The sequence below is a fragment of the Lynx rufus genome, unplaced genomic scaffold, assembly GCF_022079265.1.
Source record: "Lynx rufus isolate CCGP_SWC_20201006 ecotype Redwood Valley unplaced genomic scaffold, mLynRuf1.p SCAF_13, whole genome shotgun sequence".
NCBI lineage: Eukaryota > Metazoa > Chordata > Mammalia > Carnivora > Felidae > Lynx > Lynx rufus.
The window spans coordinates 11,017,111-11,035,731 of NW_025814827.1; the positions used below are offsets into that span (position 1 = coordinate 11,017,111).

The following is an 18,621-nucleotide window of genomic DNA, read 5'->3' on the forward strand; positions in this document are numbered from 1 at the left end:
TCCTTGTTTCTGACATTGGTTAGGTCTCTGCCTAAGCCAGGTTCCACCCGTGGATTCTGACGGATCACTATGGTCAGTTACAGTAGCTTTTCATTAGCTAGCTTCATGATATTAGGCAAGTCACATAACTTCACTAAGTTTTGTTTATGTCATCGATACTTTTCAAATTGTTCTGTGGACTTCCTAAGGTATTACTCCCTCCCTCGGGCTTTAACCCGAGCAACCATTTTAACATGCTATATAATGTTTTCCCTGAACAAAGGACTTATCATTAACAACTTGAAAACCTATCAGACTAAATGATCTTTAAACACAAGTTATTAGGATTTTGATTGTAAATGTTTAATAGAAATACACAATCGTTTGCTTTCTCAGACAGCAATAAAGGAGTTTTAACAATCACTAAGAATACAGGATTCTGCCACAAAGATGCAGCATATACTGCAAAGCTGATCTGTCCAAATAAACATAGAAAGTCAATTGAAAGAACAACAGAAGTTAACACAAACAAGTGTTGACAGAAGTTACAGACATGCAAAATACCCCTCAGTGCAGTGAACTTATAAAAATAAAAATCAGCCAGCCTATGCTAATCAGATGTTTTTAGGTCAAACCAAGTTTCCATATTGGACTCAGAGAAACAGCATAACTCACTGAGTCCCCCTTTCCCAAGAACAGTAGGAATGGCAGAACAGAAAGAGCTATCATGCTCTTAAATTCTTTAATACAAGCATTACTTCTAACATATTTTACTTGGTTAACTTGGAATGTATTAGAGGAAACAATGTTTTTGACAATGACCAAACTTTACAACGTCTGGATTTTCCTCAGTTCCTCTGTTGGTGGGTTTCCTGCCAGGAAGCTTTGTTAAGCTTCTCCAGCCAAAGTTCTCACTCTTTTTTTACCGTCTGACGGCAGACAGGTGAAACCAAAGAAAGCAGGTGTTTTTGAGGTCCGTTCTACCAGTCACTCTGACAGGTACACGAGTAAATGGACTCAGCCAGTGCAGAGGATGATAGCAAGGTTTTTTATGTATGTGCACAGCCTGAAGCCATTTTGTAGGTCTGTTTTGTCTGCTCCCAGGTTGCCACAGGCTGCACTGCCAGCCACTGTCTTACTGCCAGTTTCACCCTCTGACACCCTGTAGCCATTTGGGTTTGGAACTCTTATAATCTCATTGTTTTCTAACTAATATTTCATCTTTCTCTAGTGTTGAAAATAGTTCTGATTTAGCCAGGAATGAAGTAAGTGATCATGGTGTTCCAAGGTTCTGACCGGTTTCTCCCAAATCATTCCATGCCTCTCCCGTGCACACACAGGTAAGCACGTAGCAGGTGGTGTTAGAGGCCAAAAGATTCAGAGGTAATAGGTGTTCTCTAGCTCCACTCAGACTCAGAAATGTTTTATCAATGACTGAGTTGAACTTGATTTTCCAAAAATCAATGCCACCCCACTTAACAAGCAACTCCTTGGATACAGAATGTATCCAAGGTCCTGCCTGAGTCACTTTCACAGCCCCCTGTAGAGGCACAGTGGTTTTTTTCTTGCAAGCAACAGCTGAAAAGAACAATTCCCAGCTATAAGAATGGCCAGTACCTGGTAGGGTTAGGGCACTGAAGAAATATCTCTGGCCCGTGTGAGAGTGACAGGACAAGGAGTGTGTGGGGGTAGGGCTGAGTCTTTTGCGGTCATTAATGGAACACACAAGAACAAACCTGTCCTCAGATACCAGGAACCCATGTCATGCAAGTACTACACTAAGATAGTTTGGTAAATTCAGGAATGTTATGGGGGAAAAGGGAAGATAGCTTCACTGAGAATTTAATCATTTAACTTTAAAAAAACTTTTACATCAGTACAAGAAGGTAAAACTGTAAGAATTATAGATTAGGCTCAAACTGGCAAGGAATCCTCTCAATCTTTGTTTTCAGTGGACCTTTTTCTTTTTTTGTCCATAGCGCCGCCTGCGCTGTTTATAAAGGTGACGAAAATTTATGTACAACCCTGAAAAAGAAAAGAAGCCAGTGAGAAAAGGGAATCTTGGTCTGTATTTATAACCAGAAGCTCTTGGGGCAAGGACAGTCTCTAGATGTCTGCCTGTCCTATCCACCAGCACTGTGCTCACTGTAGGTGCTCAGAAATTACAGCTTTGAACCAAGTTATTATCAATGCACTGGAGACCCTTCATTTTTTCCCCAGAGGGTTTATAATTTAACTTCCCTCCCATATTCTAATATGAAAATTTTCAAACATGCTGCAAGATTAAAATACTGTACAGTGAACACCACCTAGATTTAAACTTTAAGTTTTTATTATATTCGTCTGAGCACATGCCCACTCCCACCTCATCTTTGATGTATTTCACTGTAAGTAGCAGACATCAGTATGCTTCACCCCGAAACATTCCATTAATTAGAGTTCAGTTTTCTTTTTTTCTTCCTTTTAAGGTAAGATTTACACAAAATTAAATATACAAACCTTAAGTATAAAAACAACCCTATTTTTAGTTCAATTTTTAATATAATAATGTGTATTAAGCACTAGTCTAAAAGGTATGAAATGCTTTTCTAGGAAGGAAATTCGAAAACGCAGGATTTCAGAGTCAGAAAAAACTTTCCAATCCTACTTGACTACTAACTAGTTCTATGGCTTAGCCTCACCTCAGTTTCCTCGTTGTACAAGGTTAAAAACACCTATTTTACAGGATTACTAAGCATGTGTATTTGGAAAAGCACCTTGATCTATATGCAAATGTAACTGTAGTACTGCTTCTAAATTATGCAAATTTGAGATTTCATTCTGACAGATAAGAACCACATTATTCATTGCAAGCAAACTAAATAGGAGTATAAAACCTCGTAAATTAGAGTGTATAACAATATAGCCTGAAGAAAAGCCACTAAAGTTAATGCACGTTAAAATACTTCTACTCTTCTAACTTTTCTAGTAAAGTATTTTAAGGGTCTTTCCAATACTTCTTCCTCTTTTAACACTTTCAGTATCATGCCTCATGGAGCCTAGTTGCAGTAAACCAGATTTATTTATCCAGTAATAGGGATAAAGAATTTTTTTAATGAGTGCATCTTCCAAATTGAAGCTTACTCCCTTCAAGGGCCAAACATTTTAACATTTCTGGTCAGAAATCTTTCTAAAATAAATGATACCCTCTCTGAAATAGGAAAGGAGAAATTGCATAAAATTTAACCTCTGGCAAATGATCTACACCCATACTGTGCTTCTGCCACGTGCTGATACCTGGAGGCCCTCCTAAAGGGTATGTGATCAGTACTAACTGATCAAGACCACTGAGCTTTTGGGGTTCTTGGGTTTACTTTTTGTGGTCTTCCTCTCACTGGGGTAGCCACCACGATGGTCCCCAGTGATCCTACCTTCTGGGATCTCATACCCTTGTGTATCCCCTCCTGTCCTCTACTAGGTTGGTCTGTGTAGCCAACAGAATATGGCAGAAGTGATGGTATGTCACTTCTGAGACAAATGAGTCAAATCAACATGGTGTATACCTTACTTAACTTTACGCAATGTTATATGTCAAATATATTTCAATAAAAAATAGATAAAATTTAAAAACAAAAAAGAGTGTGGCTTCTGCCTCTCAGACCACTTGTTCTGGGGGAAAGCCATGTCACGAGCAGCCACGAGCAGCCACATGGAGATGTACTGTGGCAAGAAACTGAAGCCTCCTGTCTACAGCTACATGTGTGAGCTTGGAGCAGATCCTCCAGCCCCAGTCAAGTCTGCAGAAACTGCAGTCCCCACTGGGCTGACAGACTGACTGAACCCTCAGGAGGGACCCTGAGCCACCCAGCTAGTCTGCTTTCTGACCCTCAGAAACATTGTGAGATAACAAACGTTTGCTGTCTTAAGCAACTAAGTTTTGGGGTAATTTGTTACACAGCAATAGATAACTAACATAGTATCCGCTCTCATATCCTGTTGCTAGAAGAGCAGACAGCCATACTTATTTAGGGCCACCTTAAGATTTTTGAGAACTAAAACAGAAATATATAGATTAAAATGCATTAGAACTTTATCTAAAGTAAACAGTCCTTACAGTTAGGAAGACTTTTAAATTTCTCCTATTTTCAATAATTAGGTTTGCTTCTTTTAATTCTTAGTTTTTATGAATTAAGGCAAGAATTTATGATTTTATATAAAAGTAAATTAATATATAAGCAGGTTTTACATAAGGAACAGGGTGGGGGCTAAGGGAGCTTTCCTATTGTTAAGTAGAAGGCTTTATGACATCTCTTGGCTGCTCAGAAGCCTTTACTGCCTTCTTCCTTCCTTGCTGCCAGTGGTATTACCACCTCTGTGAACTCTAGATAAGGAATGTGTCAGTGAAATTATTAAAATGAGCTTCTTAAAAGAGTTTCTTACATTGTTTTAAACATGAAATATGGTGAACTCCCAATGACCAAGAAGATAACCACTGGAGATTTGGAAGATACACGTAGCATATTCTTGTGGGTCCGTTTTATACAAGTAATGTTTTTCTAACTCTACACTACTCTTCTAGAAAGAAAATCCCTAATAAGGACTTGGAAAACTTTGAATCATTTAATTCTACTCTCTAAGAAGTGACTGGAAAAAGTCTATTACAGAGCCAATACTTACCTAAAAATAATATTATGAGATAAATCTGAAGAAAAAAGGAAAATCTAACTTTGATTTTCACTGGATATGGCAATGTGAAACTGAATCTTCCTGTTTCATTGAATACTGGAATGGACTGGATCACTGAGACAGCTGAGAGCAGAAATAACTTGTCAGAAACAAATGAAATACAGTCCCATCTAGCCTCCTTAATACAGAGGGCTCGTGCCTCTTCCATTCCCCACCCCCCTAGTTTTCATGTGATAACCCTCCACGCTGACAAAAGGAAGATGAATGAAGAACAGTCATTTTGATAGCACTGAGATTCAGTCTTCTCTAAAATGGAGAGAAAAAGCCCTACTTGACCCACCCACTAGGTGTGTGTTGGATAAAATGAAGTTGTCGCTAAGAACCTGCTTTGGAAAATTTTAAATACCGTATAAATAGGAAGCATACAATACATGAACACCCAGCTTCCAAACTTTACAAAAACGAGCTACTTCCCTGAAACAGTCTGGGTACCATGAGTACTATGGAAGGAAGCCACGAGAAAGAAATTCTTAAAAAGTCTAACACCCATATATCAGACTAATGCTGGCACAGGAAGAAAGAAAGTTTAGCTATCTTTTAGCTTAGCTATCTTTAGAACTAAGCTTATAAAACCTAGTGTTCTTGAAAGTACCTTCTGCCAAACATCCCAGAGGATACAAGGGTATCCACACAGTGTAACGAAGCCATGTGAGCACCTTCCAATCCATGTCAATGCAGGAAAGCATGTAGAAGGGGTACCTATTGAAAATAAGGAATTCAGATGTGAAAAGCCACTTCAGGTCCTGAATGCAACCCTAGAACATCATTCAAGAAGAATCATTTCACAATTAGCCACACATGGCTTCTTCAGAACAGAATTCTAATCCTGGGCTCTCTACCCACAAACTCCCATCACACCCCTCCTCCAATTTTCAGTGGATGTGAACTCTGATGGCAGACTAAGTTTAGGTCCTAAAACAACCTTCTTTGGAATAGTTCAGTATATGGAGTGAATGCTCAGAAGCTCTTTGGCTTCATTCCTAGTTCTAAGTTCCAAGAGGTAAAGACAAACACCGTGACAATTTATCCCTGGATCAACGAATGTCATCAAAATTTCAGTATACAAAAGACCCCTAATCTAGAATCAGACACTCTATTGAAAACACAAGGGGCACCCGGGTGGCTCAGCCAGTTAAGCAGCCGACTTCAACTTGGGTCATGATCTCATGGTTCGTGAGTTTGAGCCCCGAATCAGACTCTGTGCTGGCAGCTCAGAGTCTGGAGCCTGCTTCAGGTTCCGTGTCTCTCTCTCTCTCTCTCTGCCCCTCCCCAGCTTGCACTCTGTCTCTCTCAAAAAATAAGCATTAAAAAAAACTTTTTTTGATAAGAGATAAAAGAATTTTTAACAGAGTTAATATTAAGTACCTATAATCTCTTTCACATTTGTATTAGCAGATTTAAGAGGGTATACGGGATACTATGGGACCAGACCACTGTTAAGATAAATCTAGGATTGCTAACTACTTCTCCCTCTCAACTATTAAGTTTGCAAAATACTAGAGCTCAGGAGTCAATGTGCAAAATCCTTTCTCCACCTGACTGAAAAAGAAATGGAATATGTATGGTCTGGTAGATAAGAACCCCTCTACTATTAATGGATATATTTTTTAAAGATATTTTCTTCTATGACAATTGAGAATGGAAGAATCATATAAGGCTGATTCAAATTTCAGTAATCTTGTAGTAAAAGATTTCTATCATTCCTTCTAGAAGGCTGGTATTCACTGTTTCCATCCAGCCTGACTACTCCTTCAACCCCGTGTTTTTTCAGCTTTTTCAAAAATATTTCCATGTGGATGAGTCCTCTCTTTCCAACAAGACAGCAAGAAGGGTAACACAGGTCTTTCATTTCTCCAGATCTCTCCTCCCTCCGTTCTCCAGTGCCTACACTGGTATTATGATTGCTTTAAAAAAAAAAACACTGTGTGTCTCCTTTGCAGAGCTCACAGATTCAGCTAGAACTCTCCACATATGTAGAACCTTAATTTCAAACCAAATGAGACTCGGAATAAAACAACTCCCTCCAGAAGAGAGCTGTTCCAGAGAAAGGAGAAGCATTCAAACAACCATGCTGGCATTTCTACCCACCTGAAGATTTCAACTGCGCTCCATGTATAAAACACAAAGAAAACCACAGCTTTGTTTTGCATTTCTTCCATGGTGCCAAAGATGATAAACAAAATGAAATTTCTTCCAAGAAGCTATTAAAAGAACCCAGAAGAGAGAAAAAAAGTTTAAAAATATATTCTACAAAAACTATGTAAAAGTGTCATCTAAAACCGAGCCCCACTAAATTCAGGGGCTCTTTTCCTCCAGGAAAAGACTGAGCTCAGCTAGTTTAATTCTCTGTTCCAGCTTTGGAACAAGTTAAGTATCCAAATCAGTCTTTCTGAATAGACTGTGTGCATGTGTGTAAATACATATCATTACGAATAGTTCAAACACGGTTTAAAAGACTACTGCCAAATGGACATCCGTGTCTGCGTAACCCAAGAACAAGAACATCACCATTGTGGGGGCGCCTGGGTGGCTCAGTCGGTTAGGCAGCCGACTTCACTTCAGGTCATGATCTTGCGGTCTGTGGGTTCGAGCCCCATGTCGGGCTCTGTGCTGGCAGCTCGGAGCTTGGAGCCTGCTTCCGATTCTGTGTCTCCCTCTCTCTCTGCCCCTCCCCTGCTTGCTCTCTGTCTCTTCTCAAATAATAAACATTAAAGAAAAAAATTTTTTAGAACATCACCAGTGTGGCAGCCCCTCATAGGTAACTACTATCTTGTCTCTCTAGAGGTTTACTAGTTATGTACATATTTCTAAACAGTACACCGTTTCACTTTGCCTGTTTTTAAACTTTAAGAAACAGAATGTATTATTCTGTGACTTCTTACTCCATGTTTTGTTTCCGAGATTCGTCCGTGCTAGTGCGCATGGCACTGTCCGACTCCAGGAGGTTTTACTCACACTGCATTCTATGTGACTGGCACTCCCTGGGGCCATGCGTTATGACAATAACTCAATCTGTCCCATCTTGCCCTAGAAATGCTATCCTCATTCTTATTGCAGTAGTCCTTGATGTACAAAAAATATTATTCCATATTAGTGGGTCACTTTGTATCCTCTTTTATTTTTTAGACTGAACAAAACAGCCTCTCTCTGAGAACAGAAAACCTAGAAATAATAAGTCCACTGCATTAACACACTTTACCATGCAATGGATACTATCAGAATGCTGGAGCAGGTGTACCATAAAAGAATAGAACTATAAAAACAGTACTCCAGGGATGCCTGGGTGGCTCTGTTGGTTAAGTGGTCAAGTTTGCTCAGGTCATGATCTCGAGGTTTGTGAGTTCGAGCCCTGTGTCGGGCTCTGTGCTAACAACTCAGAGCCTGGAGCCTGCTTTGGATTCTGTGTGTCTCTCTCTCCCTGCCTCTCCCTCTCTCTTGCTCTGTCTCTCTCAAAAATGGATAAAAAATTTAAAAAAATTAAAAAAAAAACAGAAAAACAACAGTACACTGGAAGAGACTAACCAACCATCACCTGGTTCCCCCTGACTCCAGGTCAAATACTATATTTGATAGTATACAATCACATAGGTAGGTAATAGGGCAAGGAAATTGAAAGACTCCTATTCCTGATAGCAATCTTCCAAATGTTAGGAAATAACACAGATGTATGGTGAGGGGGAGAATCCCCACACAAATCAAAAATGTTACCTTCATATATGGAAGAAAGTCCAAAGTGAAAAGATCTCCTAGGATCACACTGCCTTCACCTACCCAAGATGGGAGGAGACTAAGCATGTCTCTACCTGAGAAGACTGTGGGTGAGGTCTTTCTGCTCCTGCTTGAAAGTCAAGTTTTGCTAGTTTTAAAGCCCTTTTTATCACTTTGTAATTTCATGAAGATATTATAAACAAGCAAACAAAAAAAAAAACACAGATCTGAAATGGCAAAAGTCTACTTTGGAAATTATCCCTGTGGCTTACAATTTTCCTCTTTTTTCAGATAAAAACAATGCTATTCCTGTGTAAAGAGATTTTTACTAACTGAGACTTCTCAGCAAATTGTGGTGTACCTACTAAATTCTGAAATCTTTCATTCCCCACCCTAGAAGTCAATTACTCAATACCTGGATAAGACAAGGTATCACTGGTGACTTAATGACTCCAATTGCTGCATTGATAGTTTCCACAACTGACAGCATCTGGCAGAAATACATCATGTCGGCCAAGGTGTGGAACGTGTCATAGAAGGACTCTATGGGACAAATATACATTAAGGGTAAATCAAATGGCAAATTCCAACAGAATTATTTCTCAAACTAGATACCTCCTTACAAGAAAGGAATTTAAGGAAAAGTTAAATAAACAGCCCCTCAGATTCGAGCTTAGTATCCAAACAAAGCTGGCGGGGAACAGGCCTGTGGAGTCATAAATCGTAAACTCTACTGGTTAGCAGAGAGTTAAAACACATAAACCCTGTATGTCCTTCTCATTTTAAAAGGCAAGAAAAAAAGTATACCTATACTTCATTCAGTTATTATAAGCTGAAAAGTCTATGTATCAGGAACAGTGGCTAAGTCTTTTCAGATCCATTATCACATTGGATTTAAAGCTAAAATTATGTCACATATATTGAATGCAATCTAGCCTCTTAAAAACCTCAAAAGTGTACAATCATAAACAAACGCAGATGTGTAAAAATACTAAATAAAATTAACTTTCAAAAACCTTATTTATGTCTATTTCGTCCCTATAATTCTTATTCTAAGAATCTATCCTAACTAAAAAATCTAAAATGAAAAAACCAAAAGCTTTTTAGGAATAAGGCTGCTCTCTGAAACATTTCTAAGTGCATTAAAGTGCAAAGAGTCTAAATGCCTAAGCGTATGGAAAGTTTGAGTAAACTACAGTTTATCTACTTCATGGAATAGTATGTAATATTTAAAGTGACAGTTATTGCCTATATGACATCAGCCAATGTGGTATCAGTTCTGAGTGGACCATAATATAAAATCCTTTACTTTTCATATTGATCCTCACTTGACCTCCTGCCTCCCCACATTCCTCTTTGCGTGCTACTCAACCAGGGTACTGCTGACAATTTGGGCAGGACAATTCTTTGGCCTTAGGAGTTCATTAGGATTTTTGGCTCCCTGCCTATCTTTTAAAAAACAAATTTTATGTTTGTTTGTTTGTTTGTTTATTTATTTATTTAGAGACAGAGTGCAAGCAGGGGAGGGGCAGAAAGGGAGAGAGACACAGAATCCGAAGCAGGCTCCAGGCTCTGAGCTGTCAGCACAGAGCCCGACACAAACCCACAAGCTGTGAGATCATGACCTGAGCCGAACTCAGAAGCTAAACTGACCGAGCCCCTCAGGCGCCCCATGGCTTCCTGCCTATTAAATACAAGTAGCGCCTCCAAGGATCTGGCACAGGTAGGCCAGGTGCCAAAGATGACCCTTGTAGGATCCTCGAAAGAATATGGTTTAAATATTACTTAAATAAAAGAGGCCCTTCCAAAAACTTAAACCATCTACTATTTTTGCAAAAATGATCCACTTTACAATCCTATTACAAAGTCAAATGTGAAATGAAGAATGGTATATACGGTGTTATTACGTAATTTTGCCAGAAAAATTCCACTAGTAATTTAGTTCAAAATTTGACTAATTCTTTTCTTTGAAGAATTAATGCAAAATTACAGTGTGAATTTTGATATATAAGATAAAAATTTTATTCTAATTTTAAATCTCCCTGTTTCCAAGACAAAATCCCAATCAAATCACAGTGAAATTCGGGTGTCCATTTAAAGAGAATTCCCTTTAAGGTGGCATTTCTCCTGGACAAATCTTTGAAACATGAGAACCTCCCATGTTGAAACAGAAAGCTGTGACTTCAGATTTGGTATATATGGTGGGGTTGCCTGTATCAGACTTTGGCTCAGGTCATGATCTCACCATCTGTGGGTTCGAGCCCCGCATCAAGCTCTGTGCTGACAGTTTGGAGCCTGGAGCCTGCTTTGGATTGTGTGTCTCCCTCTCTCCACCCCACCCCCCACTCGTGCTCTCTTTCTCTCAAAAATAAATAAGCATTAAAAAAAATTTTTTTTTAAAAGATTTGGCATATGGTGAACAAAAATCAGATCTTGTGACTTTGCTCTGATTTTATAGGAAATTCATCCCTGTTTCAATTCAGGACTAGAAATCTGGCTTCTAAAATGATAGTTACAAAGAATATTAATAACATTAAAATGGTTCTAATTTTTTATTTAAAAAATTTTTTTAATGTTTTACTTATTTTTGAGACAGAGAGCAAGCGGGGGAGGGGCAGAGAGCGAGGGAGACACAATCTGAAGCAGGCTCCAGGCTCTGAGCTGTCAGCACAGAGCCTGATGCAGAGCTTGAACCCACAGACGGTGAGATCATGACCTGAGCTGAAGTCAGACGCTTAACTAGCTGAGCCACCCCGGCGCCCCATTTATAATTTTATTTTTAAAACAAGACAGAAATTTGTGTACACAGTATGATTATAACTTTTTAAAGTTTATTTATTTTGAGAGAGAGAGTGTGTGCACGTGGACACGCGTGAGTGGAGGAGGGGCAGAGAAGGGGAGAGAAAGAATCCCGAGCAGGCTCTGCGCTGTCAGCAAGGAGCCTGACACGGGACTTGATCCCACAAACTGGGAGATCATGACCTGAGCCACAATTAAGTGTTGGCAGCCCAACCAACGGACTGAGCCACCCAGGTGCCCTAAAATTTTTAACTGTAGGAGAACAACAACTAAAAGGAAATGTATGGATATATAAAAGTGATGGACAATGGCTTATTCACCTTCCTTTCTTTTCCCCCACACCTCCACCTGGTTTCCCTCACCTTCCAAATTTGCTTCAATCAGCACACTTACTTTGATGATTTGAAAAAAAAAAAGTTTTAAGTAGCAAAAGGCACTCATCTGTTAATGAGATACAGATTTAAATAGTGGTAGTATAATATAGTATACTCTATCTGCACAGTATACGTGAAAATCCTTAAAAACAATTTGCCATTGATCTTGCAATTCCATATCAGGAATTGCTCCTAAGGAAATTTTGTGGGTTGGAAAAATATACATCAGGATGCCAAGAATCTGTTGCTGTCATAGATGGGATTATAGGAGAATGTCTTAAGTCTTTATTTTCTGATTTTTCTATAACACCCTTTTATAGCTAGAAAAAAATTAATTTTACTAAGAAAAAAAAGTATTCCTTTGGGATGCCTGGGTGGCTCAGTCAGTTAAGCATCTGACTTTGGCTCAGGTCACGATCTTGCCATTTGTGGGTTCAAGCCCCGTGTCGGGTTCTGTGCTGACAGCTCACAGCCTGGAACCTGCTTTGGATTCTGTGTCTTCCTCTCTCTCTCTCTCTCACAAAAATGAATAAACATTAAAAAAAAAAAAAAAAAGCATTCCTTAACAGGGAGCTAGATAAGCTCAAACAAGGGTTTCTACATAAGCCCAAGAATTTGCTTCTGTTTCCTTAGCATAAGAAGTTTGGGAAATACGTGCTTAAGTATATGTGTGGTATTTGCTATTTCCCAACACCCTTTGTTCAAAAGGAGTAAAGTGTTAAGGGCAAATTGAGTGCCAGGCCCCAAGTCCTTACTACGTTTTTGAGGACTGATAAGGGAAGAATTAAACCAGCAGCTCCATTCCAGAAGGGGGTTAGGAAGGGGTTGAGCGCCAAAATAGAAATTACAAATCCAAGCAGCTTAAACACATGACCCAAATAACTTAGGAGCTTCTGGACTAGATCACTTGATGGCCAGCAGGCTTGCACGGGAACGTGGAGAATCCATCTAACTATGTTAAATTATTTATGTATTTGCATGTCCCTGTTCATTCCGTGGACCTTGTGATAAACCCAGAGAAATAAAAACTACAGGTCTGAGACTTGCCTTCTTTTTTTTAAGTAACTCATCTGTAGACCTCTGATCACTTGGGGCTGTAAGACACTAGGCAGCTGGGAAGTTTTTCCTGCCACTGTGCTTTGCAGAATTCTAAGGTGTTGAGAAGGCTGGAAAAACAACATGCGCTTCTTTCAAATGACTCGAGCTAACTGCAGTTCACGTACTACCAACCTCAGATTGGAAAATTTAGGACTGAAAATTAAACAGACTATAGGATTTTTTTTTCCTCTTTTAAAACAGAGTTTATATATTCCATTATACTTATATTTTTCCTCATTTTTATTTTATAAAAAAAGGGAAAATGTCTAAATTATCCACATCCAAACCATCTGAAATGGTGCATTTCCTTCCGATCTTTTTGCATGTATTGGCTCAGTTGTTTCCGCTTTTTATGCAGATGTGATGAAGCTGGAAGAACAACTTTATATATTACTTTCTTAGCCTATCATATTTCTCCATGTCACTACAAACTCCTTGAATATTTTATATCTGCTTCTCATCATTCCACCGAGTAAGTATTCTAAAGTAATCCCTCGTTGATGGACATCTAGGTAGTTTCTAACTTGTCACTAATAAAAGTAATGCCATAATGTAGATCTTTTTGAAAAAGCTGTTTTTGTAGTTTCAATGACTTCTTTAGAACATATTCCGAGAAGTGAAATAACCAGGGTTAAGGATATGAACAGTTAAGGTTCCTGATGTGCTTTGCCGAATGATTTTCCAAGACAGTCATATTTATGTACCCTCCCAGTAGCCACTACTGTGTATTTTAGCAAATGTCCTCTTGAATTAGGTATCTTTTTTAACTTTGAAAAACTGATAAAAATCTTATTTTTATTTCCTTCATCATTATTGAGTTAAACATTTTCTGTACATTAAATTGGCTTTACTTCCTTTTATGAACTGCCTGCACATGACTTCTGTTTATTTATCTATTGGATGAAGTTGTCACATTTTTGGATCAATCTGTAACATATTCCTTATAGGTAATCAACCCTTGCAGGTATTTGTTGCAATTTTCCACCAACCCTTCATCCCCATGCTACTAGCCTCAATAGGCTTTTAATCTTTAGTGTTGTTTTAGCTGGGGTATTTTTAGATACACAGGAATTTAGGTATTTTACTTAGTCAAATATATTGACCTTATTCTTCATGATTTCCGCTAACACTTTTAACCTTGGAAAGTACTAACCTTCCGCATGAGACGGTTATAAACATTAACTTATATCTTCTGTTATGTTTTAAAATTTTGATACATGACTCTTAAATCCTTTGGGGAAATTTATTTTTGTATACAATGTAAGGAAAAGAGTCAAAGAGATTCCTTGCCTGCCTCATGTATCCAAACCTAACCAATTGTCCCTGGAAATATTATTAGAATTCCCATCCAGTAAAAAAGTATTGGGTAATATTTCCCCTTCCATTGATTCATTATCTCTTTTTTATAATATTTATATAATTTATATATATATGTGTGTGTATGTGTGTGTGTACATATACATACATACATATATTATAATGTAAGAGCTATTTCTGGACCACCTAATCTGCTCTACTGATCATTCTATTTTTTAATAATTGCTATGTTAATTATTCTCTCCTGTCAGGCAGAGAAAGTACTCTCCCATTATCCTTTCTTCCTCCAAATTTTATTACCTATTTATTGTTCATAATATAATTTTAGAATACTTTAGGTCACATTCTCAAAAACTTTCCATTGTCTTTACTTTTGCCAGAATTCTGTTAAACATATAAATTAATTCATCAAGAACTAACATCTTTATGATAGTCCTTTCATTCAATTTTGGAATAGGACTTGCATAACTTTGTCACTGAAATTACCACATAAGTCTATTTGGTTATAAATGAACTGTCATATAGTGAACAGAGAAAGGAATGCTAGCCCAAGATGTGCCTCCGGCCAGCTGTGTGAATGGGGACCATTTCTAAGCCTCTTTCTGCACATGTTAAGTGCACACAATCTCCAGTCTACTTGTGCACACAATCTCCAGTCTGCCTGTTTCACAAGGTCAAGGGAAATAAGAGACATGAAAGTAGAATGGAAGGCATGTGTGCTACACAAACATGGGGGGTTATTATTAACACCAGAGGCAGGGTATTATTAGTACCTTTGGTGAGTAGTAGGTCAAACTACTGAAAACAGAAAACTAATGTTGAAATTTTGTGCTTGCCTTTTCCCAAAATAAAGAACCTCACAGTCATGTTGACAAAGATCCAGGAGAATCCCAAGAACTGCACAAGATTATACATGAACAGGTATCCTTTCTTCAAGCTTGTAAGAGCTGAAAAGCAAAACAAGACAGTAAACTGTTACAAGGGGTAGGTGCAGCAGGAGGGAGTATGGGGGGCATACCTGGGTGACCTCTCCCCACTTTCCCACTGGGTGCCCTAAGCTCCCAAAAAGATATCTGGCCCAGATCTGTGCCAGCCTGGGCTCCTAGTCCCACAGAGAAATGGGTAAAATTATGAACATTGCACTCCAAGGTATGTTTTTAGCAGTCTTTCCCCTCATAGCCTTGAAGGGTAAGTACACAGACATAAGTCCAAGGAGAATAAAGACAAATTACTCCTGGCAAAGAATGACCACCTTAGAGGGCATTAAAGAAGGTAAATAAAGCTATACTCAGCTCCTGCTCTTACCATTTTTATATTATCTATAGTTTCTTCTTCCTGGAATTTTTTTAAGGCCATGCAGGTCAAAGTAGCTCAAAGAAATAGGAACACAATGAAAAAAAGAATTCTGACATTTCATCATATATTCATTCAACCAAGTATTAACTGAACACCTCCAACATGCAAGGTACTGAGGGGCACTACTGGGATTCAAAGATGTTAAGACTTGATGTTGCCCTCAAAGAACTTATAATCTGAAAGCTGTAATACAAAATAGAGAGTAATAGGTAATGTCTTGTGACAATTTCGAGGTGAGAAAATGACATTAGGCTGGGGAAGTCAGAATCAGGCAGTCTGCATAGATGAGACGATGCCTGCTCTGGGCTTTGGAAGATGGGTAGGATGAGGATATAACCAAAGAAGGAAAATTACAGACTGAGATGCAGGAGGATAAGGAACATTAATTTTGTCTGCAGCCTAAGGCTCATGAAGACACAGCCAATTAGAGAGTTAAGGAAGGAGTAAGGAGCTTAGAGTCACGGTTGAGTCAAAGGGGTAGGACACAGGAAATGGGACAGTTCTCAAGAGAAGAGCTATGGAGTTCAAATTTTCCTGCTACATATTTATTCCTAGGCTACAGATATTCTGCATATAACCCTTGGCTGATGCTCAAATAATCACACTAAATAGTGTGCTCAATTAAACGCAACCCAGTCCTGAGAAGCCAAAAGAGTCAGACTTTTCGCAACATGTAACTACACTTTTTTCTTCAAAACTACAAAAATGTATTATACTTCCCCATCCTAAAGAATTCATTTCATCAGGGAGCACCTAGGTGGCTCAGTTGTTCGCACCCCTCCATACCCCCATCTCTATCATTAGTTAACTGGTAACTCCCACGGCCGTGGGGGCAACTTACTTTCAGGGGAGCCTTGGCTTTCAATTCTTAGTTTATTTAGGCGTTCTTCTTCCTAGAATTTGGACACATTTCCAAGAACACAGGTTAGGATTCCCAGATGCTTGCAAAAGTCCACATGCAGAATAAGTGATCTGACTCCCTCAAAGCCACTTCCTCCAATTGTGTTCATATTTCACTGGGGCAAACGGCCTAGCTAATGGTGCCAGAAAGCCTGACTCCTCCTACTAGGTAGTGCTAGCATCATAGAATGCCCTTCCAATGTTCACAGAATTAAACCAATCAGCTGGCTTCCAAACTACAAAGTGGATAGTCTTAGAATCATGGAGCTGGAAAAGACACCCAGAAGATGTGTCATGGTCGTAGGAACTAAACAGAATTTTAAGGCAGTAAATAGACAGCAGTTTTGGTTGTTGTTGTTGTTGTTTCTGAGACTTCCAGATTTTTAGTATAATTTTTCCAGAAGCTAAAATCATGTCGCCAACATCAGTAAGAACCCACATCTGGTCAATATATAGATAGATACGTACAGAAATATTTATAAGTATAGGTAGGATTTGCATGCACGCATATAGTTAGTTGCTCATTCTGTTACCTGAGAGGGCCTAGAAGCAATATCTAGAGCCCAGATCTTGGTTTCCACTATTATCCTTCAATAAAAAGAACAGAGCTCCTTGAAGAATGGCTGACTCTAGGGCTGGAGCAGGGAATATACAAGATAAGCCTGGAGCAGCTTATAGTGCTAGAAATTAAGAATGTCAAAAAAAAAAAAAAAAAGCACCCCACAGTGATGGAGCTTTGTCAAAGGGACACAAGAGTCAACCAAAAAAGCTTCCAATAGCCAAAGCTGGAACAACACAAACAATAAAATAAATAATATAGTACTGGGTTATAACCCAAATATAAAATATTCATCAGTCCATACTGATATAAACAAATTATTGAATAAATGAAGAGGAGATAAATCTCCCATGTGGAAAAATTCCAAATAAAGTACGTAGACACTCTACCCTAAAGTTGGAAAGCATCACTCTTCACTCCTTTGGCATGGGCTATGCACAGTGACTTCCATCCAAAAAGTACACAGTAGGGGCGCCTGGGTGGCTCAGTCGGTTTAAGTGTCCGACATTGGCTCAGGTCATGATCTCGCGGTCTGTGGGTTTGAGCCGGGCAGCTCAGAGCCTGGAGCCTCCTTCAGATTCTGTGTCTCCCTCTCTCTCTGCCCCTCCCCTGCTCACGCTCTGTCTCTCTCAAAAGAAAATAAACATTGAAAAATATTTTTTTAATTTAAACAAAAAGTACAAAGTAAAGAAAGGTGGGGGATTAACATTACAGTGGAGAAATCTGACAAATGTTACCTCAGCCAGATGACCAAGATCAATATCAACAGTGATAAGTCATGCTGATAGTATGTGCCCTTGATACGACACAGTAAGAATTAAACCTCTGTGGTCTTCCTCCCCCCAAACCCATCACCCCATCTAATCATAAGAAAAACATTCGACACACCCCAATTGAGAGACAAAATACAAAATACATGTCCAGTACTTCTATAAAACCATGTTTTCAGGTCTTTAACTGAATTTGTGTCTTTAACTGAATTTGTCTTTATTCTATCAGACAGATAAAGATACCTACCAAATAGGTATCTGAGGTAGCCCAAATAACTTGTGTTCTTTATGATTTGTCTAGATCTTTACTAGGATCCAGGTCCTTACTGACCTTGGCTCTGAGCTCCATTTCCGCATCAGACTCGTCCAGCCAGCGATCAAAGTCGGGGGCCAAAAACAGTGGGCGCTTCTCCTGCTTGGTGAGTCTCTCCCACCAGTGACTTACTTTCTTCTGTACTGTAATGTTTACCTGCCTTTGGGTCAGTTTGTAAACCGGCTAGAAGAGAAAGTGAGAATGTGAGAGTGCCCTTGCCTTCCCATCCCTCACTCCTCCTGCGACAAGTGCACCAAGCCAGTGTAGCTACCCAGAGAAGCTCACAATATATGCTCACTCCCCTTCCTCCTCCATTCCTACAAGCCGTGATGCAAGGAGAACATCTGGACCAAGGGCTGGGATAGCCAAGAACTGCTAAGAATGGTGCTCTGTTTCTTTGATTCCTCCAGCAAATGACTTCAGAGGAAATCAGGGTGAGAAAGGCATATAGTTCCGGTTTTCCTGGAGGAAACCAGGCGAACCTCCTGCCAGACCTGTATCATGCAAGGCATGACTTCCAATCACTCTCTCAGTGCATCCTCACTGTCCACATTTCTCTCCCATGAAGATGACTGAATTCAAGTGGTCAACAATCCCTGGCCTAGCGAGCCCTTGTTTTTTAGAAAGGTCTACTCAAGACTGGAACTTAGTGGATACTTAGTGGATAATGACAACTCTATCACAAGGGCCAGCCTAGGGCATCTTCCCAACAAAACTCAAATT

At 39.2% G+C, this 18,621-nt stretch overlaps 1 protein-coding gene and 1 long non-coding RNA gene across 2 annotated transcripts in view; one reads left to right on the forward strand and one right to left on the reverse strand.

Moving 5' to 3' along the window:
- Window positions 1–320: 320 nt before the first annotated feature.
- The window catches only part of HACD3 (3-hydroxyacyl-CoA dehydratase 3), a 38,232-nt gene continuing 19,931 nt past the window's right edge, over window positions 321–18,621 (reverse strand). The window contains exons 4-11 of the mRNA XM_047074932.1: window positions 17,917–18,081; window positions 16,198–16,249; window positions 14,837–14,947; window positions 8,828–8,955; window positions 6,793–6,905; window positions 5,297–5,403; window positions 4,636–4,767; window positions 321–2,004 (exon numbers count right to left, since the gene is read on the reverse strand). Coding sequence (XP_046930888.1) covers window positions 1,928–2,004; window positions 4,636–4,767; window positions 5,297–5,403; window positions 6,793–6,905; window positions 8,828–8,955; window positions 14,837–14,947; window positions 16,198–16,249; window positions 17,917–18,081 — 885 coding nt within the window. The 3' untranslated portion in view covers window positions 321–1,927. The remainder of the gene's footprint in view (window positions 2,005–4,635; window positions 4,768–5,296; window positions 5,404–6,792; window positions 6,906–8,827; window positions 8,956–14,836; window positions 14,948–16,197; window positions 16,250–17,916; window positions 18,082–18,621) is intronic.
- LOC124508484 (uncharacterized) lies at window positions 12,877–18,055 on the forward strand. Its single transcript, XR_006961265.1, has 3 exons — window positions 12,877–13,155; window positions 14,854–14,921; window positions 17,887–18,055. It is a non-coding gene; the product is annotated as an uncharacterized LOC124508484 (long non-coding RNA).